General features: G+C 43.2%; 7 protein-coding genes and 1 long non-coding RNA gene across 8 annotated transcripts; 3 read left to right on the top strand and 5 right to left on the bottom strand.

Moving 5' to 3' along the window:
• Positions 1–66: 66 nt before the first annotated feature.
• Positions 67–2,752, bottom strand: LOC135338225 (ubiquitin-conjugating enzyme E2 Q2-like). The gene is made up of 10 exons (XM_064534285.1): positions 2,465–2,752; positions 2,295–2,405; positions 2,131–2,232; positions 1,857–1,907; positions 1,513–1,610; positions 1,283–1,464; positions 1,102–1,162; positions 853–1,051; positions 471–566; positions 67–322 (listed from the first exon to the last, which is right to left on the bottom strand). The coding sequence occupies exons 1-10, from the start codon at positions 2,636–2,638 to the stop codon at positions 221–223; spliced, it is 1,176 nt and encodes a 391-aa protein (XP_064390355.1). The 5' UTR covers positions 2,639–2,752; the 3' UTR covers positions 67–220.
• Positions 2,753–2,776: 24 nt separating this feature from the next.
• LOC135338242 (uncharacterized) lies at positions 2,777–3,534 on the top strand. Its single transcript, XM_064534302.1, has one exon. It carries the CDS (start codon positions 2,827–2,829, stop codon positions 3,394–3,396), a length of 570 nt encoding a protein of 189 aa, XP_064390372.1. The 5' UTR covers positions 2,777–2,826; the 3' UTR covers positions 3,397–3,534.
• Positions 3,499–7,832, bottom strand: LOC135338217 (tubulin polyglutamylase ttll6-like). The gene is made up of 12 exons (XM_064534275.1): positions 7,627–7,832; positions 7,529–7,569; positions 7,308–7,426; positions 7,115–7,245; positions 6,895–7,051; positions 6,607–6,750; positions 6,311–6,469; positions 6,017–6,169; positions 5,653–5,834; positions 5,016–5,430; positions 4,000–4,529; positions 3,499–3,800 (listed from the first exon to the last, which is right to left on the bottom strand). The coding sequence occupies exons 1-12, from the start codon at positions 7,722–7,724 to the stop codon at positions 3,569–3,571; spliced, it is 2,361 nt and encodes a 786-aa protein (XP_064390345.1). The 5' UTR covers positions 7,725–7,832; the 3' UTR covers positions 3,499–3,568.
• Positions 7,833–7,839: 7 nt separating this feature from the next.
• Positions 7,840–10,188, bottom strand: LOC135338229 (1-acyl-sn-glycerol-3-phosphate acyltransferase gamma-like). The gene is made up of 7 exons (XM_064534291.1): positions 9,939–10,188; positions 9,611–9,780; positions 9,318–9,479; positions 8,862–9,015; positions 8,492–8,685; positions 8,160–8,361; positions 7,840–8,043 (listed from the first exon to the last, which is right to left on the bottom strand). The coding sequence occupies exons 1-7, from the start codon at positions 10,114–10,116 to the stop codon at positions 7,952–7,954; spliced, it is 1,152 nt and encodes a 383-aa protein (XP_064390361.1). The 5' UTR covers positions 10,117–10,188; the 3' UTR covers positions 7,840–7,951.
• Positions 10,189–10,205: 17 nt separating this feature from the next.
• LOC135338236 (uncharacterized) lies at positions 10,206–11,496 on the top strand. The gene is made up of 6 exons (XM_064534297.1): positions 10,206–10,345; positions 10,395–10,494; positions 10,642–10,894; positions 11,001–11,075; positions 11,140–11,205; positions 11,268–11,496. Exons 1-6 carry the CDS (start codon positions 10,261–10,263, stop codon positions 11,373–11,375), a joined length of 687 nt encoding a protein of 228 aa, XP_064390367.1. The 5' UTR covers positions 10,206–10,260; the 3' UTR covers positions 11,376–11,496.
• Positions 11,465–12,112, bottom strand: LOC135338244 (uncharacterized). The gene is made up of 2 exons (XR_010395453.1): positions 11,873–12,112; positions 11,465–11,794 (listed from the first exon to the last, which is right to left on the bottom strand). It is a non-coding gene; the product is annotated as an uncharacterized LOC135338244 (long non-coding RNA).
• Position 12,113: 1 nt separating this feature from the next.
• LOC135338929 (serine/threonine-protein kinase RIO2-like) lies at positions 12,114–15,796 on the bottom strand (the record flags this gene model as incomplete). The annotated part of the gene is made up of 10 exons (XM_064535023.1): positions 15,638–15,796; positions 15,454–15,592; positions 15,244–15,357; positions 14,975–15,029; positions 14,383–14,503; positions 13,868–13,956; positions 13,435–13,626; positions 12,693–12,785; positions 12,306–12,378; positions 12,114–12,215 (listed from the first exon to the last, which is right to left on the bottom strand). Coding segments are annotated over exons 1-10 (1,044 nt in total), but the record flags the coding sequence as incomplete, so codon positions are not given.
• A 24-nt stretch (positions 15,797–15,820) lies between these two features.
• On the top strand, positions 15,821–16,938 carry LOC135338234 (ras-related protein Rap-1b-like). The gene has a single exon (XM_064534295.1). The coding sequence runs from the start codon at positions 15,957–15,959 to the stop codon at positions 16,728–16,730; it is 774 nt and encodes a 257-aa protein (XP_064390365.1). The 5' UTR covers positions 15,821–15,956; the 3' UTR covers positions 16,731–16,938.
• The last annotated feature ends 174 nt before the right edge of the window (positions 16,939–17,112 follow it).

Genomic DNA, 17,112 nt, shown 5'->3' with positions numbered 1-17,112 from the left:
TCCACTATTGTTAAAATAGATAAATTTCGGCCCGGGAACTTATTCTGTCTTCTGACAATGTTGGCATTGGTAATACAACAATTAATTAAAACACACACACATATATATAAGATGAGAATTTGAAGGCGATCTGCTCACAGCTATGCAAGCAGTTCATGATTTAAATGATAAGAGATAACACAAACAATCAAAGAGGAGGCAACAAAGTTGGGAGACGATGTCAACCCTCGTCTTTGGGGGGCGTGAACCACCCACTCTTCTCATGTATCTTGACTAGTGACTTGTAGGCATGCTGCGCCTTGGACAGTGTGTAAGCCTCACCCTGGAGACAAAGGACACGAGATAATTATAATGGCTACATTTTTTTTACAGATGGTACATCAATAACTCTAGGTGCAAGTATTAAACAGTTGTTGAGCTATGGGCTCTGAACAGGATTGAAGATACGATACTGTACAATACTCCCTCACTCTTGCTTGATTGAAGACAATGCGAGCCTTGCCCTTGACCAGAGTGGCCTGGATCTGCATGATGACAGCCTCCACAGTGTAAGCACTGCTCCAGCCCTACACACACACAGTATAAACATGCATTTGGCAATTATGATTATCTGTACTGCAGGCTATTAGCCTCAGAAGAAAACAGAAAACCTATGCACATACTGATATCAGTTTTCCCCTAATGGAGTTAGCGGGAGGAAAGTAATGTACACTGTTCCTTATCATAGCCTCAGCAGGAAATGGAAAACCTACGCACATCCTGTATCAGTTTTCTCCCCAGTGGAAGAAGTAGTATACATACATACAAGCACCATAGCCCTTATAGTACCTACACGACATGACCAGGCCTTACCTGTGGAGTGAGGAGCTCCATACAGATGGCACCCCCCGCCAGGACATAGCCACCAGTCACAACCGGTTTGACTAGTCTCACAAACGGAGGGCTGTAGGGGAACTTGTCATCAAACACAATGTGGAAGAGGAGGTGGTCCTTTCCCTCGGCAGATCGCAGCTTCTTCATGTCCTCAAAGAGGGGACTGTCCGGGTCCACTCTAAATTGAGAGACGTTGCTACTACACTAGTGTACATTGTGGACACTCACTTGTAGAGTTTCATGTTCCAATTATAGAGGCAGTCATCGATCAATTCAACAGAGAAGATATCTGAAAGTGGTATACCACAGTGACATGTACACAATAGATGTTTTCAACGACTGAATAATGACTATCAATACTGAACAAAGATACACTCCCTGTGTGTGTGTGTCAACAAAATAAGCTCACTGTCTTTGAGGTTTTGAGATCGGTAGATATCCTTGAGCTCTCTCATGAGTCGATCAGTGGCAGCAATGGACCCGGAGGTAGCTCCACCCAGGTACTCTTGTCGAGTATTCATTCGTACCCTCTCTAGAATGGCCTTGTTCTCCTCTGCTATCCCGATATCCCCTCCAATGTCCGGCTGGTCACTGTAGTAGCATTAGGTGTAGTGGGGTAGCTAAAAGGTCACCACTTACTCTGCCTGGAGGTCAAGGTCCTCATCAGCGAACATGTCCTCTCCTATATCTCCATCATCATCGGTGCCGTCGGCAACATCGTCACCATCCGACAGAGTCTGCGAGTGTGTGAGGGGGTGAGGAGTGTGTGTGTGTGTGGGGATGGGGAGTGTGAGTGTGTGTGTGTGCGTGTGTGTAGGGGGAGCTATGTAGTATACTGACAAAGCTACACAATGCCGGCCACGAAGTTGGCTGCTATGCAAGGAATCACAAACCCACTAGACAGGACCTAATTAGGAGTAAATAAATTAGTAGGCACTAGAGCCCATAATGTTAGGTAACTAAGTGCAGGGGGGGGGGCTCACCTCATCAGATCCTATATCCTCTTCCATGTTGTCAGAGTCAGAATCTTGGCCCTGTGTTGGAGTGGAGGGATGTGTATATTGGAATACAAACACTATAAAAGCTGATTCACACTAAGAACATTCCACAGCACTGGATGCTAACACGTGAAAACCATGTACCAGACAAGTTTCCAAGGAGACAACTAACCTGGCTTTATCAAACACACGTACAGTGTACATCTAGGAATGTACTGTAGTTGCTTTAAGAGTACAATAGTACAAGTTGTTTCCTCACCTGCTGAGCTGCCATACTGAATAGCTGCTCTACTTGTGGAGGGAGGGATACAATCATATGCTCACACATTTGTGAGATAAAGTATCGAACTTTTGACAGAAGCTGCGAGGGCGAGAGGAAAGAGTTCAACTCCGTACAGTGACCATACACACATGCGTATTTACCGGGTGACTGGACCCAGCAGCCTCGGACATGTTGAGCTCACCAACCAAGTCTGCTATATACTTATCTTCGCTGTCCGATATCCATATCGGCATGACAACCGGGTAACTAGGCTGTACGATACGACATGAAGAGATAGATACACCATTGCTAATACAGTTAAAAAACGTACCGATATGTTACATGTTAAATCGTAGATAGTAGAGGTGCCATTTTTTGAGTTAGTGAATCGACAGACAAGTTCCTCTACAGAAGATACTACTATCTGAAAGCATCCGTCACAGTTTTTAGGGAAACACTTCTCCAGAATCGACAGCTCTGTTCTCAGTAGTTTTTGGCGTGACATAGCCGCCTCTTTCAGCTGATACAGACAGTGTGTGCTTAACAAAACGTTCCTACGTACCTGCTAGACATGTAAAACTGTTTAGTGATTATTAAATATTACTTTATATTTCGTTAATTGGATAAGCCACAACAGTTCAAAGGTTAAACAACAACCAGCAAAAGTTCAAAGGTCAAACACAAACTTCAAACATGGCTAGCAAAATGAATGATGAATTGCTATCTACAGAGTTCTTTGGGTTCCATCCTGGAAAGTTGTACAAGGAGATCTACGCTGTAGGCTACAACGAGTTCATAGAGGCAGTTAAAGCTCTCAAGAAAGCTCTTCATGATGAATTTCCTGACAATCAGGACGAGATTGACAGAAGCTGCGACTCTTTCCTGACTGAGTACTGTGAGACATTCGATAAGAAATGGTTTAAAGTGTTCGCTGATTTCTGCTCCAAGAATGTGTTTAAAATACCTGCCCACGTACCTGTGTATGACCCTGAGTTGAACGAAAGAGAAGCCAATCAAGAGGCAGCTGTGAGAGTGCGACAACTCAAGAACAAGGTGCTAGCAATGGAGTACTTCAATTGTCGCCTCCTCGAGAAGATTAAAGAAGTCGATGGCCAGATTGCAGAGAGGGAACAACTGAAGGAAAGAATCGAGCAGATGAAGGTTAAAGTGGAGGTTATAAAGAAAGGCAGAGAGTTGGAAGCGGAGCTGACGTCCATCACTGATGAACTACCTCACAACGAAACACACCAAACTGAGGCATAGTAGACTCTAACATCATAAATTATACTATCTCTTAAAAATTATTATCTTCAAAATTTTCAAATTTCTATTATATAATTATTATAACCAGTTACAATTCTCATGTTTCTTATCCCTCAATAATAATCTTGTTCACAAAAATTATTAATTAGAAAATAAAGTGAAAATGAAATCATTAAAAATAACCTGCTGCTAAGTGAGTGCGGGATGGTTGTTGGGGAGTTCCCCCACTAGCTCCACCCATTCCGGGACCGGGGTACTGTTTACGAATAGCCGTTCGAATTGGAGCTGAGACTACAGACAGACCAAATAGTTCTGCGTTTAAATCCAGTGAGTTGGGTTGTCTCTGCGGCCGTCGGCTTTGAGTACCTCTGTTGATACGTCCTTGGGCACCAGGGGCAGTGGGTCTATATGGAGAGAAAGCAGCGGGTGATTACACACATACAACAGAACAGTTTCTAGTAGGCAATTGGGCTCTAACAAAAGTCTACCAGTAGGGAAAATGTACTGAAAGCCTTGTACACAATGTACGTATAATTTGTACAGTACGCACTACACACAGGAGTGTAACATAACTTACATGGTACAATAATGTAAGCAGCTCACCTGTTTCCAAATGCACAGCTTGGTCTATTGTAGGCGGCTGTTAGACTCTTGGTAGGCGTGGCACTACTGGAGTGCTGTGCAGGTATGCCCTGTCTGTAATGACGCTTCAACAGCCCACTGTACGATACTTTAGAGTTACATGTATTGTCGAGCTGAAAATAGTTTGATCCTGGTAGACAGTGTAGCGGTGTGGAGCTCAACAAACTGTGGCTTGACTCAGTCCCATAACAACCATCAGGAGGTAATGAAACTCCACTGGTAGATTCTTCAATACCAGAGTCGTGGGGGTAGCTATGACTGGAGTAGAACACAGATTTAGAAACGACCGAGGATCCTCTTGAAATAATAGAAAGTTCTCTAGTATCGTATGTTGTGGGTGCAGTGCCAGATGCCAGTACAGCTTGTAGTTGTTCCGATACTCCCATTCCTCGCACCAGACTATCCCTCAGTTGTAGGCCGGCTAGTCGCTCGAGTTCATCCTCTTCTCTGATGGACTGTGGAGCCACGCCATCACCACATGGCACCAGGGGCTGGGAGGAGGAGATAGGGAGGGGAGGTTAGGATAATTATTAGACTGTATATATATACACATTATACATGGGTCTTCCTCAATAACTCATTACTTATACACACGGTACATACTTCAGTGCATAGTACTACATCCACATTTAATCAATGGTTCAGGGACTCTTTCAGGTGCCATAACTTGAATTCCGTGGATCCAACTTCAATAATTTTATGATTTTCTGAAAGCTTAGAAAGAGACCTTTCAAATAGTGTCATCAAAGTTCATATTTGAGAGATAAAAGTATTTTCCAAATTGGACAAACCATGGATAATAGCCCATGGTCCAAGGCCGAAAAATAACAATTATGGCCCCGAACTAATATTGGATTTAAACACATCATTTGAAAGGTCTCTTTCTGAGCTTTCAGAAAATCTAAAAAAATGTTGACATTGGATCAACGGTACTGAAGTTATGGCTGTTGAAAGATGGGTATATTTGCATCACTCACGTCATCATCTGGCTTGAGTCTATGGCCAGCACTGTTGTACATTAAGACAGGTCGTTGCTTGACGGCTCTAACACGAGACACCTTCCTTGCAGGTTGTGGGCTTTCTGGTCTCACATCATCAGATTTCAGATCATCAGACTTGGACTTCCCCCCACCACCTCCAAGTTTTCGTTTGAAAGACTCAATTTCTTTCTTCTTGGCATCGATTTCTTCCCTCTGCTGGCGGGATAGCTCGACCCTCATTTTAGAGGCAGCTGTCTCCGCACATAGCGAAGTGCTTTGAGTGTAGAATGGAGCATAGTAATCCTCATTGCCGTTTGGGTATATCCTTCGCAGGCCCCCTCTGTGAGCAATCTCATAGCTCCCAAGACGAGCTTCGTACTTTGCTCTGGAGTCATTTTCAACTGCTGGTGTACTGGAGGAGGTGAGGAAATACCATGTGACTGCACATGTTTACCCGAACATTGACACCACACTGTATAACAATACTTTACAGTGTACCACAATTATATTAACAGCACATGCATGCATGGCTCATGATAACTGCTACACAGTGTACACCATACTAGCTGCACGATAGATACATGTACATGCACACGACTAATGCTGTAAGATTAAGAAAATTGCCTTGCCTTACCTTGCCTCTTTTGATTTCTGCTTGTTCAGCAGTCTCTCCTGAACTCTGCGTCTGTCCTCCTCCTCACATTTTTTCTTATCATTAGCGTAGAGGTCCACGAGGTTGAGGGTGTCAAAGAGCAGCCCTTCCTTTACCTCCTTGTCCAGGGGGGCGTCCGTGTGGAAGCTAGGGGAGTGGTTCACCTGGAGAGGGGGGATAAAAGAGTGTATATTGTCACAGAATGTGGGTAGTTTTGGTCGTTGTATAAATTAGATAACACAGATGCCACAGCATTAATAATTCTTGCAACTTAATTTCTATTTGTCAATCATAGTGGATGATAGTGGGGAAGATGGAGAGATAACTATCTTTTCAAAATGCTCACCTCGACTAGCCATGGTTTCAACTTGCTGTCCAGTAAAACGTCAAATCCGAGTATCTCAAAACAGGCACTCCCAGTGTTGTGGTTGGGGAAGCAGGAGCGATAGTTATGCTTGAGTGTTGGGTGAGCAGCTATCAACGTCTTGATGATTACATCCTAAAAAAATGAGGTAATAGTAGTATGTATGTACATGTAGGAAAAAACAACACTTATAGCCCATTTCTCTCCCAGAAAAATATACAATTTGGGCCCGATCTAATAAGAACTTAACTGTTATTGTAATTGTGTACAACTCACATCAATGTCTCCCCATATCTTGGCGAGGTCGTATCCATTCTCAACGAACCACTGATTGACGGTAGTGATTCTCCTCTTGCTTCCACTGTCATCATCGCGTATGAAGTCCTTGCTGTGCTTATTAATGGCATAGTTGGTGAGATGCATACACTGCTTGGCCTGCAAGGAAACAGTGCCATGTATACTAACTACATACATGTAGTCTGATATCCACTCTCATATCGAGTGATGCTTTTAAATTGAATGTCTAATTTGTTCTCCCAGGGCTGTGTATGCGTATGAACAGATTGACTCACCACATTGGCACCAGTTGGCTCATGGTACTTGACAGTGGCAAACCGGGCCAGACCATCTTTGTACACGTAGATCCTAAACGGGTCACAGGAAGTCACCACAACGTAGATACGAAGGTCGAATTTGAACCCATCTATTATGAACGGCTGTGAGAGAGAAAACACATAAGATTCACTCAGATGCACAGGAGTCTGCTAAACAATTGATCCTAAAGTCTGCTGAATAATGAGAGGCCATTATTAGTACAATACAAACGATACAGATTGATGGAGTGTCTCAGTGATGCTAACCTTGGCTATGTACTGCTGTACAACGGAGTGCTCCCCTGCTCTGATCTCCTTGGGGTTCTTGAAGACTATAATGCCCTTACCCTGACTGCTGTTCTCAGGCTTTGTGATGAAGGTTTTGTACTTGTGCGCTCTACAGTGAGCCTTGAAGTCACTGTAACTGTGTAACAAAGTATTGCCGTAGCTAGTCAAGGGCGGAGAAAATGAATGATTAATGACTTACTCCGCTGGCATACACCATGATTTGGGGAAGACGTTGTACTCTTTTGGGAAAAGCTTAAACATTCTGTTCATGTTTCTAGCCAGCAGGTCCTTGCGACATATCTCAGACATCCCAGGAAAATGATTGATTTTCTACACCGACAAGCAGATATTAAATTAATAATAATATGTATAATTTTCTGCCATTTTCTTACCTGATATCTCTTCATGCTCATGACCCTATCCAGGATTACAGATGTGTCTATCCAGTACACGGTCCACTCATCACCATCCCCCACTGGTCGTAGCCCAAACTTCCGAGCAACTCGACGAACTGCAGAGTCCAAGTACAGTATCAGTATAATTATATGTACATACGATCAATGGTGTGTTGATGTATAGACACACAAGTAGACCATATATATACTGCACTTACCACTATCATACTTGCAGTTGGTGAGATTGATTGTCAAACTCCTGTAGAAATGTATGGAGCTAGCTAACAACCACAATGCACATCATGAATACACTCACTGTCTTTTCCTTTTTGTCTTAGTTTTCTTTGCTTCCACTTTGGGACTGGCCCCTTCTTTGAGCCTCGCTGCAGCTGGCTCATCTACTTCACTGCTCATAGTTAGATAGCGATTGATACCCTCTAGCTCTGCGATCGCGCGAGGCGAGCTTGTTTACTATTGTGCTTACACTGAGAACCATTAACAACATGCAATCAGTTACTATGGCAACAAATTAGCTAATAACTAATAATTATTTTAACCGCGGCCAAAAACAGAGGAAATGAAAAAACTTCAATGGGGAATCACACACTAAAAAATGAATTGATCTAATTTTTCTTGTCTTCTTAGTTTGTTTTCTTTTTCACTTCTGGAGTGTCTACTGGAATGTCTCCACCATAGGCGTACTTGAGCAGCCCCGCAAGTGCCAATCCATTGACTGCATAATCACAACAACATACAGAAAGACTAACCAGGCAGCCATCATAGTTATTCAAACTGCATGCAACCTATTCAAACTAAGGAAGAGAGTGGGGATAAGAGTGGTTAACTTACAGAGAGTTCCCCCAGCACAGAGGAGCCCTAGAGTGAACCAGGAGAGTGTGCAGAACATGACCAGTGCAGGTACTACGCAGGTGACCATGGCCCAGAAGAAGGTGTTGAGGCGAACAAACCACATAGTGTTCGTGTGAGGAGGGAGGGGCCGTGAGGGCCCAGGGAACACTCCATTCTGTAGGAAGTACTCATAGACCTTGTCCTAGAGGGGGGGAAGGGGGGGGGGCAATTGAGAAAATTAATTAATTAACTCAAGGCTTGTTGGCATACACTGTTATGCAATTTTAGTACATGCACAACATATTTTTAGGTAGGAGCTCTCTCCCACTGACCTTGTCCTGAAATAGCTGATAACAAAATCTCTGCAGCTCCTCGTGACCCGATGGTAGGTCCTCCATTGGAATCCTCCTCATGTACCAGAGCAGTGTCACTTTCTTCCCTAAGAGCATGTCCAGGAAACTGGGTAGGTTCTGTCCAGGCCAGTCACGATAGGCAAATCCAACATCAAGCACGGCTGTGAACTTTCCTACAAGGATATGAAATCAATTGTTCTTACACAGGTTTCACTCTTCTGCTACAGTTTCGGCTAGTGTACATAAAAGGTCACCCTTTTTGAATTATAAATTCAATTTCAAGGGCTACTCAAAAGGGATTTGTTTGGGCAACAATGTAAGTGTAGTACTAGAGGGTACACGAACTCACCTCCAGGTTTGAAATGCTCAGCTAATACGGCGAACCCCTTGGTACGAGGAGCAAGGTGGTGGTTTAACACTGGAAGACCTTTCTCTTGCTCAAACTTGACAGCTAGCTTGTGCTTCTCCACTGTAAACCTAGTACCCTCACAAAATATAGCCACCTGTATATAGTGCAGGCAAGTGAAGGACAAGCAGTGATTAGTCTCAGATTGTGTATTCTATGCTACTAGTAACGAATCTTTTTTTTTAGAGATCTATCGTATAGCGGGTATATTTCGAGGGTATAAATGTTCTTGGTTTTCGCGGATTAGGCATGAACCGCGAATTTAATATTGCATGCATGCTGCAAACAGGCGCTATTCCACAAAAATTAAATCCGCGAAAACCTTTCTAAAAGCATTTTCGCGAAAATTTATACCTCGAAATACACAAATATACCCGCTATACGATATATTATACCTACCTGTATGGGGTACGGGTAGTTGTTGTAAATGTCCGAGATCTTGGCAATTGTTTCCTGGTCCTGAGCGTAGTTTCTTTTCAGGAATGGGAACTCGAGTGCCCAACAAATCTGACCAAACCCGGGGACAAACAGTACCGATCGTTTCGGAAGTGACCGTATGGCCTGAATCAAATGTAAGGATTGTATGAGGTCAATAATGAGGTCAATATGAGGTTTGTGGAAACGTCTTTAAAAATCAATTCTCATGCGAACAATGATATGATGACTATGTATATGAGAGAGTACACACTTACATGGAGAGCCTTGTAGTAGGCTCCGACAACAAGGCCAGCCACCCAGTCCAAATCACCACGGTGACTGCAAATCATCAGGGCCGATTCCTTGGCAAATTTCTCGTAGGCACTGTCCTCCCCGTACAGTACTATATCCAGCGTGGCCCAGTCTCTGCACACCCACACTATCTCTGCAGCCAGCCGAGGAAATAATGCTTTTAGTTAATACAGTATCACCTTCGTTTAAAATACCAAACAGTACACAGTTATTATATGCAGAGTATATATAGGCATACTTTACATACGGGAAACACAGTGGAGTGTACACAAGTTAGCAGGAGTAACTCACGTCCCAGTATACTGTATCCTATCCAGCACACGATCTTTCTGTATGTCATCCTGGCACAGGGCCATAGAAACACGGTGAGTATGAGACACACCGCACTAGCTACCAGACCACTGGCCGCGAAGACGTAGGAAAAAGTAACTGCAAAGAACAGCCGGAGAAGCAACATCGGCGAGAGCATGATGATGCCCAAACCAAACACTGAGCTGAGACAGCTAGCTAGCTGTCAGTCGAGCTATGAAAGGTTAGGAAAAGGGTGGCTCATGTAAAAGGTACACACAAGGGGATTCCCCACCTGAAATGTGCCTAACCCACGTGGACAAAGATGGCTTTCTGGAGATCACTGGTGCCTGTGCTTAGAACCTCCTTGCCGTCTCTGAGGGAGGTGTCTGTCAGTGGGACTTGGACAAGTATGTCATGACACTCATCCTTCACCCTCACCATTCAGTTTGTCTCCAGGATGTTGTAACCGGATGCTGTCTGGGACTGGAGGGGATGAAGACTCACACAACGATGACCCAAAGTTCTTTATTGATGAGGAGACTATGAAGATCATCAGGTGAGGAAAACACATTTATTGACGAAATGATTACCATGATTGTAAACTTTTGTCCTTCCCTGTATGTCATGCATCAAATAATTATTGTTTAAAGAAAAAAAAGTGCCCCCCACCCCCAATACGATAATAATTATTTTGTTTCCACAGTCCGGGAAGAGAGGTTGCTGATCCACGAGACATTCCTGTGTTCTTAGGCGACTCACCCGCCCCCACCACTCATGCCCCTTCAACCCCCGCCCCCTCTCGTCGGCGCAAGGACGGCTCTCTACCTGTTGTGAGAATGAGACTCAAGAATCAGTGGCATCAGAAGCTGCCCATAGTTCACATTAAGGCCACCTACAACAACACTATCTACACCATCACCGACTGTGAAGGAAAAGTGCTAGCCTGGTCAACAGCTGTAAGTCTGTTAGTGTACACATTATACAGTAGATTTAACGTTTGCTCGTGCAAACATTTTAGATAATAATTATTACTCCCCAAATCTATAATTGCCTTTTTCTCAGGGAAGTGCTGGCTTTAAGAATGCACGTAGAGGGACCACCTTCGCTGCTCAGTCAGCTGCAATGGCTGCTGCACAGGTAACCCACCACCCCCCCCCCCCCCTACCCTCTGACTCTCATTAAACTGCCTATACTTTAACAGAAAGCACGTCAACTTGGATTTCAAAAGGTACAGGTTTTGATCAAAGGACCAGGTCCGGGAAGACAGGTAGGTATACATTAGTGTCAAATAATTATTACAACTGTTTAACGTTCCTCTATTGTATACAGCCGTCCATTAAAGGTCTCGAGGGTGGTGGTCTACAGATAGTGTCTGTACAAGATGTCACCCCAGTCCCACATAATGGTTGCAGGCCAAGGAAAGCAAGAAGATTATAAGTAACCGAGAACTTCAATGTCAATGTAGCCTTGTAGACTAGCTATATTATACCGTCTGTTTTTGTATTCTGTCACTGCGATTTCTCATATTAAACGACATAAATTTATTATTAAAAATGTATTATCGACATACAATAACAGGAACAATTAATTAGAACAAAGAATGTTCGGTTATTATAACCTAATAAAGTATTGGCATGATTACACTTAAAAGAAGTCAGAGTCCATAGACACAGTGCTAGCTGCTTTCCCTCGCCTTGTTCTATTGCCACTCCCCTTCTCTCTGTTTGGACGCGAGGCCCTTGCCTGATACTTCCGTCTCTTGACAACACTCCTCCTAACCAGTTCTCTGACTGTACCCACATTGTCGCCATGGAGATAACTTGTCGATGTTGCCACACTGATGACAGACACATCATCTACCAACAAAAAGAATAATATAAATATAAAATATAAAATTATATCGATATTGCAACCCCTATAATCAATAATTATACCTTTGTCTGAGCCTGATGTCAACTTGTCTCTGAATGGGCGGAGGCTCTGGTTCAAAGTCTTCAAGTCCTCCAACTCGGCCCCACTAACAGTACCCTCTGAGTCACTCTCATTTTCATCACTATCGTCCGAGCTAACAGACACATTGCGAGGAGGAGAACAATCGAGAGGTGGTGATGCTTCTAGGGGTTTTGTCTCTGGTGATATCTCTAGGGGTGTTGTCTCTAATGGTGATGCTTCTAGGGGTGGCTCTAAACATTGTCCAGTAGTGCTGGCCTTGTTTTCACTGTTGTCAAGGTTACTACTCTCAACCTCACACACTTCAGTGTCTGTGAGCAACGTTGCCTGGAGTGACGAAGACACAAGTAATAATCAATCTAAATTGGCAGTGCAAACACAGTAATGACACAAACAAAACACTGAACACTAACTTACTTGCTCAAGGCTCTCCTGCATATCTCTTGAAAAGCCACTGGCTGAGACTGCAGTATCCAGACTCTCTGTTGGCCTGTATGTGTATAGGGACCTACTATAAAGGCAGCACCTGAACTATAATACAACAGAGGAGGTACGACATGCAGGATCAATAAGGCTTGATTGAGAGCTACAATTACATTCCGTTCACGTGTACGCCTAGGTTTATTAATGCTGAGTCAGCTAATCAAGTCTAACTATTGCTCCTGCATGGTGTACCTCCTCTGCATATACCAGGTCCTATACAGTTGACCTCTAACCTTGTCAGCAATTACTTACAAGATAGTCACACGAACAGACTGTAAACAGTACACACAGTGTCGTGAGGACAATCACTAACTAACTCACACTATATCAGAGAACGAGGGAAACAGGTGACTCTCATAGGAGAATTTTCTCTTGAAAAAGTCGCGAATGCACTGGACATCTCGATCAAAATACCTACAGAGAATGGGGACAATGCATCATTGTACTATTACCATAATACAATAATTCATGGGAGCCTACAATATTTAGATATAATAAACAGGACACGCCTTATACTAATTCCAGACGTAAAACACGTTAGTTCTCATGTTACCATTAGCGATGTTTGAACAGCTAGTAGCGCTCTCATGTACCAATTACACTGACACAATAATGTACTCAGGAACTTGGCACACGTGTTCACTGTGTGTGAGCATGTGGGGTGGCCTGGGGGACTATTGATTGTAGTGGAAAGGTTTACGATAGTTCAATGAACTAATTTAACTAACAATTGCTCGGCTAATTACACAATAAAGATTCCTACGCTTGAACATCTGTATTGAGATATTGAGACCTCACTACAGAAACATGGTATATATAGATACAGCACATGATGTCATAACAACTGGGGAAATGTATACAGCACACTAGTACAGCAATCAATGTATGATATGCCCTGGGGGACTTCAGCACACAGCTTAGTAATTATTACGAGGTTGCCTTAGGGGGACTACAATTTACCATATAACAATTCAATGTTATCCCAACTATAAGTATGACTTAATTTTCAGTTTCTATTTCTTAATGAAACAACGTACACTATTTTTATGGGTTTATGGCTCACCACATAGCGTTGGAGTGGGAAGTGGAGACCATTTGGGGGAAATCAATAACTGTGGGGACGTCCTTATCGTCAATCAGGATGTTGAACTCGTTAAAGTCGCAGTGTATGAGTCCGTAGCCAGCCAGCTGTACGATCAGCTCCATCAGTACGCTATAGAGGGCAGAGGGGTCGGCCACGCTGTTCACCTGGGAGCTGTGTGTGTTTTGTGTGAGGGGTGTGTGTGTGTGGTGTGTGTGTGGGGGGTTGTTTAGGTATATCACTTAGCATCTAGACCAAACATTAACAAACACACAAGCAGAGTATCAAATCACAACAACTACGTACATACTACTAGGAACAATTCCACTGACAATAGATAACAGGACTTTTTCAGAAAAAGAGCAAAGGCAATAACGATGAGGTTAGGAATCATATTGCTGCTATGATTACTCACAGAGGGTGGCCACCATGGAGCTGCATCACTACACAGTGTCTGTTGAAGTCCACGGGACAGGGCACAGGGAAGCTGTGATCATACAGTGCCTGAAGCAAAATAACAAGAGTGAGGTAATCCTTTTAGCAGGATTGTTGATTGTTCCACATCAGTGCTTCTACCAACAGCAGTTTGCCCCAAGGGACTATAGCACTGCACACATGTACACGCTGTTCAAATGACTACAGGCTTTCAAATTTTGAAAAACAACAACACAAGTTTATGCATTATAGATACAGCTATAAATAATGTTTTAGTTATAGGGCTTCAAAGTTAGTTAGCAAAACAACGCTTGAAACGTTATCTGTGTAGTGTTACTGAATACTAATTGCCAGTTGAAGCCTACGTGTATATCTCATATGGACATGTACATCAACTTCCATACAGTATTATTCTATACAGTATCTTCATACACGTGTACATCAACTCCCATTCTGTTCATAGAAGCCCACCTGTGCTCCCATACTATACAGTACCTTCATGTAGGCGTACTCCTTCATGGCGGCCAGACGGGAGAGGTATATCCACGAGGCATACCCTCTGTGCTGGTGGTAGTCCCTCTTCTCCTTGAGCTTACGGAACGAAGTACGACCCAGTCTGTAGGGGTTAAACCACGAGCATGAGGGGGTCAATGTGGGGAAGGGGTTAATTAAAATACAAATTTGCTCTGGGAAAAGTATTGAAAAACACTTTTATGCATTAAAAACTGAGCCAAATTTTTATTGGCAGGTTCAACTCCACACGAAAGCTTTCATTCTCAGAAGTACACTTAAACTCTGGGCACTCATGTAATTAAATTATGTTGACTGCCACTTGCATGCAACCCTGCGTATAATGTAACGGCTGACTGCATATAGTGTCTGTATTTGCACAGCATGTGTCAATATGTCAATATTGTTAGACATGGCACACACACATGCATGAGTTGGAGCCATGGGGGGTTAGGGATGGTAACTAACTTACTTAGCAAAGACAAAATAAACCATGTTATTGAATTCTTGTGGTTTATTATTGATCAGTGGTTACACAAGAACACCTGAATATTTAATGAGATAAGTATATACATACCTGTGTATTTTTAGTGCAAACTGCTCCCCTTTCTCATTAGCCACGATGTAGATATCTGCACGATAGAGGACAAGAGTGAGTTGCCAATAGGGATTGGCATAGACAGACCAGCTAGCTTAGCTACCGGCATCAAACAACCAATCAACTAAGCCTGAGATCACATAATTATCTAAGGGATACGAAAACTGCCAACTGTAGAAATGGCAACCAAAATCAAGTCCAAAACACATGTACCCAAACACACTTCCCACAAGAGGTTGCTAACGCACCTGCTTCTTTGCCCACTCCGATCTGGTTGCCTACGGAGTAGAGTATGTCTCGTACAGCAAACACTTTCAGGGCCAAGTAGTCATAGCCAGTGAATGTCAGTCGGTATCCACACACTAGAGGTAATAGGGGAATGTGGGTGTGAGTGTGTGTGTGTGTGTGAGTGTGTGTGTGTGTGTGGTGTGTGAGTGTGTGAGGAGTGTGTGTGTTACCTTTCTTGTGCTCGTAACACACTAGTTTATGCTGTACTAGCTGTCGTAGGACTTTATGACAGCCACCATGTTTGAGACCGGCTATCGAGGCTACCAGGTTGGCAGGGACCACTTCGTGATTCTTCATACCCATCTCAACCTGTGTGGATTGTCATGACTACACAAAGTACTGTGTTTTTCTTACAGCTGTGAGTACTCTGAAATCTTCCTTGGTGAGGTAGCGCAGGAGGGCAACGTTAAGTCTCCCCATTGTATTATGTTTCTTCTTTCTTCAGAGCATATAAAAGCAACCACGTGGCTCTGTGTACATGTTTCTGTGGGAGAGCTAATTAATACTTGTGGTATTTTACACTTCCTGCCTAATAAAACCTCTGCACATAATAGCTGATTGATGCGCAGCACAGTTGTGTTCAATTACTTACAGAAGACAAGTCTAACACTAACAGCTGTACTCTTGATAGAAGAAGATTGTTTGGAATTATTTCGATTGCAAGAAGCCCAAAATGCCTGTAAAGCCGGAATACAAGGTCACTCTGTTGGGAGCTGGAGGAGTGGGAAAGAGTGCATTGACACTGCGAATCATATCTGGTGTGTTCACACCAACATACAATCCAACAGTGGAAGACTACTATCGACACGATACAATGGTGGATGGTGTTGGACCTTGCATTGTGGAGATCCTCGACACAGCAGGAACTGAACAATTTGCAAGCATGAAGCAACTCTACATGTCCAACTGTAGATCCTTTGCATTAGTGTACTCGGTGGATGATAGAGCCAGCTTTGATGAGACTCTAGATCTCTACCAGCAAATCCTGTCAATGGCTAGCAATCCTGGTGACGTCACAGTCATTTTAGTAGGTAACAAAAGCGATCTCGACGACTGCAGAGAAGTGGAGATGTCAGAAGGACAACATGCTGCAAAGAGCATCATGAATAACTGTGCATTTATAGAAACTTCAGCAAAAGATGGAGCAAACGTACAAAAGTTCTTTGTCAAGCTCGTGGGACTCATGAGTGGTCAAGTGCGAGGTTCCTCCAGTATAATGGGAAAAAGACCCAGATCAAGCACTGTGTCAAAGTCAGCTCTCCTGCGAAACTCTCTCAGAATTGGACCACGCAGATCAAGAGAGAGAAGCAACTCACAACCCGACCTCACCGTCTACTCGACTGACTCTGGCTGCTACACAAACTTTTCCATACCCACAGATCTTCCTGATGGCCTACCAACCATGGCTCCCGGGGACAATGCACGAAAACGCTGTTCAATTATGTAAATGTGTTTGTGTGTGTTATGATGTGTGTGCTTTTGTGTTTACTGTATCTCACCATGTTTCTCACATGTATAAAAACAACGCTATTTTTTCCACTCATTTCCGGCATATAATTTCAATCTTTGCACCATTTTAATTTTATAGTTCTGTTGCTCACACATACAAGAGTTTGTACTTGGTGGTTCACTCAATCAATTTATTTGAAATCAGACATATTTAAAATGCTTGGAACTAGACTTTGGTCTAACTATTTAGAGCATGCGGTTGAGTTTAGGTACATATTAATCACATGAATTGCTTTATGAAAGCCCCAGCATCGGCTCTTATAAGGTATGTCCGTAGACAATTCCTAAATATACAAATAGTACTACCTTTAATTTTGATG

The sequence above is a fragment of the Halichondria panicea genome, chromosome 7 (assembly GCF_963675165.1).
Source record: "Halichondria panicea chromosome 7, odHalPani1.1, whole genome shotgun sequence".
Taxonomy (NCBI): Eukaryota; Metazoa; Porifera; class Demospongiae; order Suberitida; family Halichondriidae; genus Halichondria; species Halichondria panicea.
This window is presented reverse-complemented; position numbering and strand designations above follow the sequence as displayed.